This window comes from Pezoporus wallicus, unplaced genomic scaffold, assembly GCF_028554395.1.
Source record: "Pezoporus wallicus isolate ANWC-B61680 ecotype Strahan unplaced genomic scaffold, APGP_CSIRO_Pwel_v1 scaffold_6446, whole genome shotgun sequence".
In the NCBI taxonomy this organism is placed as follows: Eukaryota; Metazoa; Chordata; class Aves; order Psittaciformes; family Psittacidae; genus Pezoporus; species Pezoporus wallicus.
Window position 1 is genome coordinate 3,699,181 of NW_026636264.1, and position 14,859 is coordinate 3,714,039.

Sequence of the window (14,859 nt, forward strand, 5' to 3'; positions counted from 1 at the left end):
CTTAATATTATTTTGCTGAAGCGAGTACCTCTATGATTGGGAATAACTGATTTCCGATGGCAGCAACGTGACCCAGCTACCGCCACATTATAACTAAAATAAATGCTGTCACTAAAAACCCAACACTGTCACTGCAGAACAACTTGTGCTCGTCATAATAATTGTAACTATGAATGAGATAAAAGCATTACGTGGCCAGAAGCAGTAACTACAGTTAGGTGTCCGCTGTTAGATGACAACTTGATGTACCAGTGAAGGCATGTTTGGGTAACAGGAGACAAGAGCAGTGTCCCATCTCGGATACAGGAAATCAGACAGCCCACCCTCACTTTAATTGCAGAGCAGCTTCATTTGTTGACTTGTCTGTTGTGCAATTACCAACAGTTATAAAAACAAATAATAAAATAGTAATGGTGGTTGAAATAATAGCTGGAACATAACGACTGCGTAATACATACTCTGTCTACACAAAATAAGTGCACAAATTATTACCACAGAGATGCAAATACTGATTCACTTATAATGAATTAAGATCCATATTTGACACTGTAAGATAAACACACTCCTCAACAACTGATTTTACTACTTGCTGTCTTGTGCAATAGTATTAAAACAGCCCTGATGCAGGCTGACATGACTGCAGTGTTTTTGCTGTAGCACCAGAGACTAAATACCTAAGAGAGAACCAAATATGTGTCACTGGAAGAAGTCATCATATGCACAAGCTGCTCAGTGGTAACGCCTTTGGGTTTACTTCTCACTCACCCAGCCCCTAGGCAAGTGCAATTTGTCTGCTTCTGGTGGGCAAGAGAAGCGATGCTCTCCTGAAGTCTTTCACCAGTTGGAATTCACTGGGCTGCAGGACAAAACTTTTGCAAACAACCTTAAGGATTTTCAGTGATAAAGGTGTCTGCTGGCCAGCCAAGATTTAATGTCAACATTAGCGGCTAAGCCCCTTCAGGTAGGTTATTAAAACAAAGGTAGAACAGCCTGACACCCAGCCAGTTGCCAACACAGCAGTTAGTTAGTAGGTTATCCTGACCCGTTTTTCAGATGTTTTGATCAGGCTTTCATGTGGTGTTTTCCTTTCTGTTTCCTGCATGTTCCTGAAGAGGAGGGAGAATTCCCCTTCCACATAATATTTTGCACACTAGGTCTGTCCTCCCTCATCAGCAATGCCCGTGCAGGGGAATATCTGGCTGAAGTGTCCTGGACATGGACTCTCTTCCCTGGAGCTGAGGCTTGTGGAGGTGCTGTCAACTGCAGGATCACAGTACTGAGGGGGACATAAGTGAGCTCCACACAGCCACGGTGCTTCAGAAAGGAAAAGGACAAATCCCTCCAGCATCATACTACATTTCACCTTTTGAATTTGATCAAAGCTGAGGCTATGTATATGCATGCAGTAAAGACAACTTGGATTGTTTAATGTTACTGCTGGAACCCTTACATATTTTCATTGAAATTTAATAATGCTTTAAAAAATACTTTTTGGCATTATATACACTTACTTTTAAATGACAGACAAATTTAACAACAGACATAAACACTGTTACTTCAGACATTTATTGTAATTTCACCAAATATTTAAAATATCTGTGGATTTATCTAATGACCATAAAATTCTTTCAATTCCTTTTGTTTCTAGCAAAGATTCTAAAAGGCAATCTAGCATACTTGTTGGGAAAATGAGTACGATTAATGCCTATTAAGGTAACATATCCTATTACTGTTACTCAAATACCAACAAAAGAATAAACAATTTGGTTTTTGACCATACAATTAGTAATAGTAAAGTTACCCTGAAATAATTTTAGACTAGGTAAGATATGCTTCTGTAAACATATTAATAGCTGAGTATGTGTGTGTTGAGTCATATGCATAAATATTCCCAGCCAGAGTGGCTGGCTTCCAGGCATGCAGACTACATCCATGTACAACTGTTCATGCAAGGGGCATGGTATGAAGGGCAGAACTGCACTTCTATCCAATCTGGTGTTATAAATCCAAGCTGAATTATAGGATAAAGACATCTTGCATACCATTTAAGGTGCCAAAAAATTCAGAAATTCCTCAAGGTGATTTTTTTTTTTCCTTAGTTCCCCTTTCCAAAATGCCTTGTCCAGTAAATGCCCTTGGATTGTGTATTTAGCTGTAATAAAAGTAGATTCTAACACACCACTGGGTCTTCACTAATGCTTTATGCCTTTGCAGGTGCATTGTAAAACAAGAGAAGTATTGGCCCCAAAAAGAAATCTTTACTTTCTAAAGTGATTCTAGGGTTGATTCTTCACATAGGGCAATCAAAGTTTTAAATTAAATGTTTTGTTTTGAATGAAAAGCTGTATTTTGGCATTATTGCTGGAAGACAAAACTTCCTATCTTGCCCTTATGGCATTCTTATCTTTATAACCTACCTCTTAAAGAACTTTGTAATTTGATAAGGGTATCTGAAAGCTCTCTTTATTGCCTGTAGTTCTTTCTATAGTTTCTATTTCATGACTAAAAAGAATAGTCTCTAACTACACTTTTGTTTTTACTGCCCTGCAATTTTACACCTGTTAAGGAAGCAAGGTGAGACGAAAGCCACATTATACTGTTGACAAGGAAGATAAGAATATTATTTACCTTGACATTTTTGAGCAATAATATTCTTCAACAGGGTAAGAGATAATGCATATCCTACAGTGATAATGAACAGATTGAAAGGAACTTTCTTCCACATGCTATCAACACTAGTAAAGAAACCATGTCCTACTGCAATAATTCTGTATTTGAGCCAGTTCACAATGGAGCGTTTTGGAAGAAAAGCGAGCCTCTAATTCAGTCAACTGAAGTAAACACATTTTACCTGTGCAGTGCACTGAACCACAGACAACTTCTTTAGCTGACTGAAGGACATAGGGTTTGGTTTTCTGTGGGTTATTGTTTTTTTCTTTTCCCTTGGATCTTACTCTGACCTGCAGGAAAAGGCTGCCTGAACAGGGGAGAGTACATGTAATACTGACAGTGAGCGGAACCATGAATCTGCAGATGCTGCAGGACCCTTCAGAAATTTAATGTACTGCAAAATACTCTGTTTCAAGACAGGATGCTCTTCACGAAGAAGAAAGAGAAGAAGGAGCCACTGTCACTTCTTTCTTGCAGCAAAATGGCATAAACAAAGCTAGAATTGAAACTTCAGCCCATAAGAGGAAATGGAACACATCTTTAATAAGACTGAGATATTCAGTTTCTGTGGTGATGACTGCAAGAGAAACAACTCTTTGAAATACACAGTAAAAGGTATAAAATCATCACAGATTAAACTCATTAACTGCCCCTGGAAGAAGCAATTAAACTAATTCTTATATAATTAATTTTGTTATAGTTTGCATTATATAGTTATCTAGTTTATTGGAATGTTATTTAAAATTCTGTCCAAATTTAAAAAAAAACAGCTTAGTCAACAGTTCCTCTGGGAGATCATTCCTTCTTGTTTGCCAGGCTGCTCTCCTTCTCCCCATCTCCCATTCATCCTAAAATGTTATTACTATTCTTTCTGAAACAGCTTTAATTGAAAATTCCTCTCACTTCTTCCCCAGCCTTTCTTTATCAGACGGCCAGAGGGCTAGGTGTATTAATAGTAGCTGCATGACTCAAGAGCTGGTAACTCAAGTGGATCCCTTTGCACTGAGCTTTGCTGTTTGGCCACACTGGCTGTTTTGCCACCAAGCTCAGGAAGCACCCTGTAAACAAAAAATAAACTGCAAAAGCACAGAGTGAGCTGGCACTGCTACAACCTCTCCACCCCTCAGGATTCTCCTTACTACTGTTTTCTTCTCCATCCCTGTTAGGACTGTGAATGAAAAAATGAAAAAACGTATATGGAAAAAAAGAGGGTGGGGTGTGTGTGTGTCCCATCCTCCAGTGTAACTCTTTCTCCCACCCGAGTGATGACAAAGGAGAAAGTGTCTCATCAACTGTGATTATTGCTCTCTACAACTACCTGAAAGGAGGATGGAGTGAGGAGGTGGCTGGTGTCTTCTCCCAAGTAACAAGTGACAAGACAAGAGGTAACGGCCTCAAGCTGCACCAAGAGAAGTTCAGATTGATTAGGAAAAATTTCTTCACCAAAAGGGTGATGAGACATTGGAACAGGCTGCCCAAGGCAATGGTGGAATTGCCATCTCCGGAAATGTTTGAAAACCGTGTAGATGAGGCCCTTAGTGACATGGTTCAGTGGTCCTGGCAGTTCTGGGGTAACGGCTGACTTGATGGTTGAACTCGATGATCTTACGGGTCTTTTCCCACCTAGTTGATTCCATGAAATGGAAGAGAACAGCGCTTTCCACTCGAACTGCATTCTGCATTTTTTCTTAAGGCTTCTCTTTGCTCCAGAGCCCTGTCAGCCGGAGCCTGGCAGTTCCCACCTCACCCCCGAACCCCGTCCCACCCACTGCGCCCGACCGGTGACGCTGCCGGTTCCCTGCACCATATCTGCGGAATCACATGGAAAGCCTATCACACCGTACCGCACCCGCCAGCACACATGCTTGCTTTTTCCTCGCCAGAAAAAAAAGAAGGACATGGTATTTCCTCATGGAGCTTCGAATGGAAGACATTCTCGCTGCCAACGGCCTCCCTTATCCGCGATCAGGCTTTACTGACGCTTTCTCTGTCTGACCGCTGTGCTAACCGAAGGGCTCTTTTTCTTCTCGTCTCCTTACTCACGCGAAGGAAGACTGAGCAGCTATTATAAGTAAACACGTGCGGGCAGAGCCGGGTTCAGGAGGCTCCCGCGGGACGCTCGCTCCCCAAGCACCAGCTCAGCCCTAGCGTGCAGGACGCTGCCAAAGGGCTCTGGCTAGGCCTCTGTACCACCGTGCCCAGCCGGGGCCTTGCAGACCATACTCTTCCCGCTATCCCTCCACCCTCCCCAGCAGCCTCCCCTCATGGCCACAGCATCAGCATCATCATCATCATCATCACCACCACCACTACCACTACCACCGGCGAAGCGAGCACGCCTCCTTCCGCGCCAGCGGAGCACTCACACCACTAGCCCCAAAGCCCCTCCGCCGGCGCCGGCACTACGAGCACGGGCTTCACGCCGCCTGTGGCGCAGGCCCAGTTGCGCCGCGCATGAGCGGGCGCAGGAGCAACATCTGAGCGGGGGAAAATCTGAGTGGCGGCGCGGCCGCCATATTGCGGATCTGTCAGCCGCCGCCACACTTGGCGCTTCGTCCCCGGCGGCGCCGCGACCGGCACGGCACGGCGCGGCCCCGCAGCGCCTCCTGCCCCGCTGCGAGGGGGAGCAGCGCGGCGGGGGGGTGGACACACACCTCTCTGCCCCGCCCCGTGAGGAGCGGAGAGCGCAGAGCCCAGCACCGACCCCGGGGTCTCGTCCCCAGCTCCTTACTCCGCTGCGCAGCGCTCTCGGGGGAGCGGAGCCCCAGGTGAGGCGGGACGCGGGGAGCGGCCGCACTGGCCCCGCAGGGCGCCGCGGAGAGCGAAGCGCGGGCGGCTGTGAGGGGAGAGCGGGGGCGTCGGGCCACGGGGGCCGCTCCTTCCGCGCCGGCAGCGGCCCGAGGCGGGAGCCCGCCCGCAGCCCTCGGGGGCGGGGGACACCGGTGCGCAGTAAGGAGACTTGTTGCGAGGGCGGTGCAGGGCGCCGATCGGGTCCGGGGCTCAGCTTCCGCCGCCGCCTGGGTGGGTGCCCCGGCTCGCCGAGCCCCCGCTGCCGATGAGGGGGCTGCGGGCGCTTTGTTGGGGAAGCCCCGGGAGCGAGCCCCGGCGTGCCCGAGCCGCGCAGCCCCCGCTGCATTATTCATGTCCCCGAGCGCCGCAGCTCTTGAGGTTACCGTAGACATGTGGCAGTCGGGTCGGGCAGCTGACTGTGGCGGTGTGGAAGAATAATAAGGAATTACTTCATAAACAAGTGCTGCGAAGCATCTGTTGCTGTCTATTGTTTTCAACAAATGCACAGTTTTAGAGTCCTTAAATACTGACCGACGTAATGGGCACAGCGGCCCTGAATGAGCCTTTGTGCATTGTTTTTTTCTTTGAATGGATTAATGTTTTCTGCAAGTCGTGGGCATTTGTAATTAACCTCGCTGCTTAAAGCCTAGCACAGATAAGGGGCTTTAGTTTCAACTTTGTGGCATTCACTTCTGCCAGTTTTCTTAATTTGAACGTGAAAAAAAAAAATAACTCTTTGGACTTTATGCCAGCCCCAGCTAATCACATCAGTTGCAAGGTGCTATTAAGCCTTTCCAGTCTATGCAACACCCTAGACAAGTATTTCATGTTCCTTTTTCTGGTACAGGCTTTTAAAAAGGTTTTTTTTTTTTTGTTTGTTTTTTTTAAACTGAGTTATGGGAGTGGCAGTCCTGAGTTTTAATTAATTCTGTCTTTGTGACTGGTTTGTGTCAAGCCTCGGACATGTCTGTGCATCTTAGTCTGGTTTGCTGTCATCAGAGGTGTTTGTCATCGTGTTTAGGTCACAGAAATGTTTTGAGGATGCATGTGTCTGCAGCACCTCACAAACCGAGGGATCACAGAAATACCCTTGTTGCTGTTAGCTCTTACACAGTGTTGGCACAGTGCTGCTGGGCAGTATGTGTTGTGAGAGAAGACTTGGAGTTGGTGTACAGTAACATTATGGCTGCTGTGATGAGGTAGTTTTCTTGATTGTTAAAGATAAGAGAAAGTAGTAACTTTATTAGGTTATTCAACTTACCAATTTTGATCTATTGATGTAGCATAACAGAGGCTGTGAGGAAAAATACAGTACAAGTGAGTGCAGTGTTCCCAGATAGGCAGCCTCCCAGCAAATGGCAATTGGAAGGCAGTGGCATATTTCCAAGCTTTGTGCCGAAGTGACACAGCTCTTCTATCAGATTGGGAGACCAGAGAGCAAAAGTACAACAAACAGCTTTAGAAAACACATGGAAAATGGCATGGTGTGACATGTCAGGAGCTGTCCAGAGAGTTTTCCTTGAATGCTGACTGAAAGAAATGGTGTAAAAGTGTTAGGAGAGATGACAAAAAGAATTCTGTCCTGACTCTTTCTGCCGTTGCAGAGGAGAGAATTGCAGGGCTTGATAAATTGCCAGAAAAAAAGTTGGTTCGCAGAAAATTAGGTAAAGCCATAGAGAGAGTGAGAATATGGATCCACCTACAAGATGCAAAATTAGAGGGGTAAGAAGTGCCAAAGTTATGATATTAGAAGGTAGTTCCTGGTAAAGAAAGTTACTTTAGCCATTGCCAGGATAAGTATGTGGCCTTTCTTCAGCATTCTTGCTCTGCTTTTTTAGAAGGGGTACTTCTCTTGGCAGAGGTAAAGAGGGAAGTTAAGGTATTACTACTTTCTATTGGATGTGTTGAATACATCAAAGCTGTCCTATTACTTTGTCTTGCATTGGGAGTCTGTGGGAGTAGAGGAAAGGGAGGATTTTCAAGTCTATAAATGTAAACAAAGCTTTATACAAACTTCTGAAGAAAGTCTGATTGTTGAATGATACTGATCCATTAAAGCAGCACTCTGTGTATCTTGCATGCTCAGCAAGTTTATCCCAGAGCTGAAGGGGCCTAGGTAAAGTTTTTCTTTTCAACATTGAAGGGCTGCATCTGTGGGTTAACTTTACCAGGAGGCTAATTCTTAACTGTGCTTTGAATTTAAAAGCTTCTTTTCCTTTCTGTTTTAGATGTTTATTGAGCACTCTGTGAAATGAAACCTTCAAGTCATGTAGTACAAGGAAAAACAAATACTGCATTGGCCCCAAAAGGGAGTTAATAATCTTTACACTAGAACATTTCGATTTAAGAACACTAGCTAGTGTATATGGACACTTCGGGTTTAGAAGTTACCTTTATCCTACAGAGCCACTTCTAAGAGACTTAACAGCATCATTTAGAAGACATGATTTTGAAATGGGATATACTCAGAATTTTGGTTATGTCATGAGTCTTTGTTAACTGAATTTTTAGAGAAAGATCTATTTCACTTTGAAACAGCAGAGAACCTGCACCAGTCACAAGCCTTAATTTCCATTTTTGCTGGTATATCGGATGTACATGGGAAGAATGGCATTCCTGTCATTGTAGGACGACTCAAAATATTAGAGTTATTTTAAGTAGTGCAGTTGTGGGTACTTTGAAGCTAAAACTTGAAGTTAAGGTTACTAAACTTAATAAATACTAACTATATGTAAATTGTATAGCACAGCTATAGCATACCAGTTTGTTAACTGGTAAAACTGCAAATATGGCATGAATATTCTTTGGCTGGTCTGCATTGCTTTTTGTTTTAACTACTGTGTTGGCAACTGCCAAGTTTTCATTTGTGCTTCTGAAGTTCTCAGAAACTGCAGTTTAGAAGGAACACTTGACTCTTCAAAATAAATTTAACTATAAATATGTTTAGTGTGTAACAATTTACCAGTTGTATTACATTTATTTTTCAAAGAAACAGCAAGCCTATATCAAGTATTTCAGGGAAGGGAGGATTGAGGAAAATGGTGGTTTTTAAGAAGGTAAAGATACAGTATTCAAATAGTATGTAAAACTCTGCATGTGATAATCTAGCACTCATCAAATCTCAGTTATTACATGTTACTTACAGAATTCAGCTCTTTGTTTTTCTTATTTTCGGTTTGTTGTTTTTTTTTTTCCTTTGTGAGCTAGATGGCCTGTTTTGGTCCGTCCGTGTCCCGTCCCGTCCCGTCCCGTCCCGTCCCCCCCCCCCGCCTTGGTTTACTTGCATCCCAGACAGCCTCTCTGTCAGTCTGAAAAAGATGTATGCAGAAGTAAAGTCTGTGACGAATGAACGTCGTTATTGGACTGCAGCGAGTGTGTCATTAGAGAGCTGTTAGTGTAGAAGAAGATTGCCCTGCAGGCATTCACAGGCTGCTCTGGAGCAGAGAGGCGTTCTTTTAGAAAGCTGAGACCAGTTAGTCAGGTACATTGGCCTGTAAGTTGCCTACTGCTGCCAAAGATCTAAAACTTTCAGGTATCACAAAAAAATGCAATGATATAGAACTTTGAAAAGAAAAAGAATAATAATTTTAAGTAAGCTCCTGTAAATGAGTGAGTTATATTGCTGTGGCTGAAGGTCTGTTGTCCCTGTCATCTCTATGTAGGAAAATAGAGACTGAAGCTCTTGCTAGAGCTTAGGAGGCACACTGCTGAAGAGATGGCTTCTGAGAGAAGATGTCAGATGGGGATCCCACTTTTGAGGGTTGGTTCTGCACCAGCTGGGCATCCTGCTCAAGCCTTCTGCCTCCTGTCCCATCCTCACCTGACCTCAGCCCCATGGCTGTGTATGAATGTCTCCTTTGAAACCAGCTGCTGCATGAACTACTTGACAGAATTTTGGCATGAAGCATTTTATTCACCATCGTCTTGCGAAGAAAGCTTTGTCATCTTTCAACAATTGCTTTATTTGTTGGCTTCTGTGACATAACTGGCAACATGGATAATACTGATATAAAAATCCCAACTGCCTTGTAGTGAAATGAGCTGAATTCTCAGCTCTTCGTTTCAAGAGAATTCTTGATGTTCTGGATGATTTTTTTGTTTGCTTGTGTTGTGGAACCTGCTGATATTTTGGTGATTTGGTCCAGAGTCCAGATAGTGCATGTGCTGTGAAGGTCTCAAGGGCTGGAGTGTTACAGCAGTAGGAACTCTGCAAAGTCACAAGCCTACTAATCCCGATTTGGAAGAGGCACCTTTGGGAATTTAAATACCAAAGTGATGAGTCTTTATGTCTAGTAGGTCACAAACTGGTTTCAGAATGAGGGAAGTGACAGGGCTGTCATTCCCAATCCTAGCTGACTGGGTTGTTTTTCTCTTACTTGCAGTGCCATTTCATGTGAGTGTTAAGATTGAGTAACTAATTGTTTCAAAGATAAAAATTTAATGAAACTGATAAGGTTTCATCCGCTAAATATAAATTTATTGGAAATGTGTAAGTAGCAGACATGAACCCCAACTCCAGTAATGACAGGGAGATGTACAATATTTTGGCAGTGATTTTGATATTTCTGGCAATGATTTTGGGTTTCTTCTGGCCAAATATTTTCCTTATATTTGTTTTGGTTTTAGTGTTAGCTGATGCCAGTAATTGGGAAAGATAGGGTGTTATTTTTCTATTCACGGCTTATTTTATTTCAACTTTTGCACAATTTTAAGATCTGTGAACTTGATTTTTATATTCATATAATACTTTGTTGTAATGCTTCTGTGTGAATATACTCTTTAGAAGTTGCATAACATTTTTAGTATGAAAGCACATAGGCACAGGCTGTTTTCTGCATTATATATAAAATGAATACCATGGCCCATGAATTTAAGTTGTTTGATTTTTATTTTTTCCATTGTAATATGGCACAAGGTCTCTGTGATCTGACATAGAAACAAATTCAACAAAGTTGTCTCTAAATTTATCAGATTTCTTTTTTAAAAAATAATCGTTAGAATTTTGTTTATTTACTAATTTATCATAGAAAAAGCTATTACAGGAAACACTTCAATAAAAAATATCTGGGCTGTTAATTCCCCCCCCCCTTTTTTTTTCTTGTTGCGCATGTACTGTGATGATTTATCAGGCCTGTGGGGTCTCTGGGGCTGACAGGCTTCAGTTCTATTGAGTTTTGCACAAGGATTCTTACTTCTAGCTTACAGCTTTGTTTTATTGCATGCAAACAATTCTGTAAACTCATTTAAATTGCATGTCTACCAGTTGTGATTTGATTACAGAATGACTGTATAAAACTTTGTAGTCACGGCTTAGATTTTAAAAATTACCTTAGGGTTTTAATATACATTTTCAAATAAGTCATTTAAAATTGGTTGGTAGTAGTTTAACAAACTATTTGGGTAAAACCCAAAGCAGTAAGTTGGGATGGAAGAATTTGCAGTGCCAGAATGTATGAGGGTCTGACAGTCATTTTGAAAAGTGATTGACATGGTTTCTCTTAAAGACCCCAGGGAGTAATCACTTGATAACACAGATCTCGGCTTTGTGCCATATGTTGGCATTTGTCTTCTGGAGACTGGACTTCTTATCAGTCGTCTTACTATGGCCCTTCTTTTCAATGCTAATATAACTGTAGGCACATAAGAATAGTTACACTACTTAATATTCCTTTTAGTGCTGTTTGCTTGGCACGCTTATAAAATGGTGCATGAGAATCTAATTTAGCTTTTGCATCGTTAATTAACTGAGTCTTAACTCTAGGGCTTCAATTTGTGTTCAGTTTTGCAAGCAGTGAGCCTCTGCTGTCAAAAAGGTGAACACAGGGATTACTACAGCTCAGAATCCTGCTTACTGTTAGCAGATATTAGAGTCAAGCTTGGTTTGCGTTTTACTTTCCTTCCATTTTTTTCTGAGGAGTACATTAGGGAAAGGGAGGGGAAGAGGGAGAAACAGTTTCTTCTGTGAACTGGAAATGTGCTGTTGAATTTTATCAAAATCCAGTGTTGTAAGCACCTATAAACCTATTTTCCCCCACCCTGACAAAAGGTTTTGTGATTAAAAAAAAAAAAAAAAAAAAAAAGGAGAGGAATTCCAGACAAGTCTATTCTTTTTTCTTTTTTGTCAAGAATGTAAGAATGTATTGAACAATATTTTAGAATAGTAGTCTTACTGCTGCTATCAAATGCTTTAGAATATCTGCTATAATTTAAAAAAAGAATACATCTACAGGATGTAATGTCTTTATACTAGACAAATGTAATATTGTGTATAGTTGTGCTACATTAATTATATCATAATGAATAGAAAGATGATGGTTTAATTTTTTTCAGGCTGATTTTTCATTAAATGAAACTTGCTCCATATCTGCATTATACCGTAAGATATGTATGTAATCTTTAGTCTTAACATTAATTTTTCTTTACCAGCAAATAATACTGATGCTTTTAAATTCTGTTTTCACCCTTTATCTCTTTTTTTCTAGCCCTTTTTCTCAAACATATCTTTACAGATTAGAAAAGGAAATACAAATTAAGTGGTAGAGCACCTTAGGTTGCTGTGCAAATGTTTTTAATATTTACTGTATTATTGCCAAGAAGCAAGGAAAAATAACTTTTTTGTAAATATATATAACTATACTTTGCATTTTTATTTATGGATGAGAATTTATATAAATAATTGCTTTTAAAAATAAATCGCTCTAAATATTTTGGGGGTTCCTTGTATCTTTTTTTCTTTATTTATTGTATTATTTGTTTTTAAGCACTTCTGAAAATTTTATTCATCTGATGCAGTCATGGAGTGTTATGATGCTGGAATCTCAGAGTATTCTGATTAGTATGTCACTTTCTTTTTTCTTACCATAAGTGTAATTCCAGTTAATACTATTTTTGAAGGCAATGCCATCTTTGGTACACTTTGCAGACCAGCAGCAGGACTGATTCATGGAAGTCATTACTTTAAAATCATGCGAGAAGGGAACAAAATGCTTGAGGTAGAATGAATTGAAAAGGAGGCAGGATGCTGTCTACCAGTATCATGGCAAGCAGTTTTTTTTCAAGACATAAAGCCTTTTTTGGAACAGAACACAACAGCAAATACCTTCATTACCACGTGGACATAACTTACAGACTTTCTGCTTTTTTTCCTATTTTTATTTTTTTGAAGAAAAGCTGTATTATTTTAAGTGGAGCAGGATTTTTTTTTTCTCTTTTTTTTTTTTTTTTTACTGTGGTGTACTTGCATTTCTCTTCATTTGGGAAAAATAAGCGTATCATCCCTTCAGTGAGAGAAAAGTATGCTTTTATAGATATGAAAGACAGTTTCTATGGTTTAAAACTGCGTTAGGTTTTTTCTTTGTTTTCATGATGTTTCAAGTTTGACTAGAGTTGACAGATTAAATTGCAGCTTTGGAGTTCCTTGTATGAATTTTATTTCTTAATGGTAAAGGTTTTTGATACTAGAAGATGCCTGATACCAAAAGCTTTTAAAAGAATTTGTAGCACTTGGGGAACTGTTGTCTCTTTATTCTAACATTAGTGGATTCATATTTTACAAAAACTAGAAAGGAGGCTACTGATTAGGCACCTGTAGACTCTGGTACTGGCTTAGTTGCTTTTTATATAAGGCATCTACTGAAAAGTGCATTTTGTATGTGTAGAGCACTTGTTTACCTGTCATGGAATTTGTACTGTTTGCTGTGATGTTTTGATTAATTTAAAAACAACCCTTTCAATTTTGTTTTTGGCAGAAGAGGACAAAGCATTTGTAGAAGACTTAAGTGGACAAGGGACTAAAGCAAACAAGAAAAATGCCGAAACCAGTAAGTAGCTGTTTTTTTCACTCATCTGAAGATCTAACAGAGTTTTCATGTTTTAGAGTGGTGATCTTATAACAGCTGTAGTTGTTTTGACTCTGCCCTTTCTAGATTTCATAAGATCTAATAATGTACAGTTGGAGCTGAGATAGCTTAATACCAGTGTGGAAAAAAGATCAAGAAAGCTTGGTAATGCAAGTTACGTGGAGCCTTACTTAGAGATGGGGCAGTACTTACAAACCACAATGAACTTGGAGCCCATTTAGCTGGCAGGAGGAATGACTTTTCAAGAATTGTTGACTTTGAGATGAGATGACATACAGTGGTTAATGGAGGCATTATTAGAGCCTGACTAAATGTCTGTGAGAATCGGTGGAAGAACTTGCTGCAGGATTTGGCAGGGGAAGCCAGAACATGTGTAGAGTGACTGCGACTACCACATAGGTGGCAGTTTTACCATGGCAGAGGGTGAAACCTAGAATATAAGTGTTAAAGGGAGGAAATAAACTGTTTGTGGTCTCCTGTTCATCTCACTTCATCTTCAATTTTCTATCCAGGGAAAAAAAAAAGAGCCCAAACCTCAAGCTTTTTTGCTGGTAATAGTTCTAGAATTCTTTGAAGAGATAATTATTCAGCAGCTTGATTATTTTGCTGTTGATGTAATATTGGTTGCTCAGGATTTCATCTGCCATGTGTTAAGTGACTTTTGGTTGTCTCTTCCCCTTGTATCCAGTGAGCAAAGCATTTGGAAAAGGAACTGAATTGTCAGGACAGGTTATTTCTATTCAACTTGATTGGTTTATGTAATTGCCTTCGGGCTTTCTTGGTTTTCTGATGTTTCATTGAGGTAGTAGGTTATGAGCAGGGCAGCAGATCTGTTGCACAAAGACATGTTTATTCTTAGTATTATGTGTAGACATATTCATACCTATACACAGAGCCCTAACTATTCCATGATTCTATGTATAGAAGGTTTTTGCTTTCAATCAGAAATTACCATTATAAATAATGTGTATTGCATGCCAGCATTTGGAACTGTTACAGGTTACTGACTAATGTGAACATGGGCCTGTTGAAGGGCTAGAAATTGTGTTCTGAGATTTGCTCTTGAACTACTGTCCAAATGGCCATACAATATAGTTTCTATAATTTCTTCTTTTCTCACCTGTGGATTGGGGGCAATATCTTGGCACTTCCTGAAGTTGGAGATAGTTACCTGTATCCTGCCCTTTTCTTACAGAAAGCTACACTATTAAGGACACGAAAATGTATTTGCAGCATATTGTTTTCTGACCTTTTTGATTCCTGGCTATGATAATTGAATAGTATCTTTGATAGACATTCTCAACTGGAAAACTGTATTTTAAGAGTGAAGCATAAAGCCACTGTGAGCACATGTGTTTCCTGAAGCCCCCAACTCCATGGTGCTGCAGAGCAGTGAGGTCTCAGAAGTGATGACTGAAAGAAAGGTGGCCTGAGTGAGGTTCTTTCTTTTTAAATTCTGTGACTGGAACCATGAAAATTTAGGCAGGCAGGGTTCCCTCTATTTTTAGGACCTGAGAAAATCATAGGAAATGCAGTTTTG

The 14,859-nt window shown here is 40.8% G+C and overlaps 1 protein-coding gene across 1 annotated transcript in view; it reads left to right on the forward strand.

Moving 5' to 3' along the window:
• Positions 1-5,107: 5,107 nt before the first annotated feature.
• The window catches only part of RDX (radixin), a 47,837-nt gene continuing 38,085 nt past the window's right edge, over positions 5,108-14,859 (forward strand). Inside the window, exons 1-2 of the mRNA XM_057399704.1 lie at positions 5,108-5,438; positions 13,209-13,280. Of these exons, the coding sequence (XP_057255687.1) occupies positions 13,269-13,280 (12 nt within the window). The 5' untranslated portion in view covers positions 5,108-5,438; positions 13,209-13,268. The remainder of the gene's footprint in view (positions 5,439-13,208; positions 13,281-14,859) is intronic.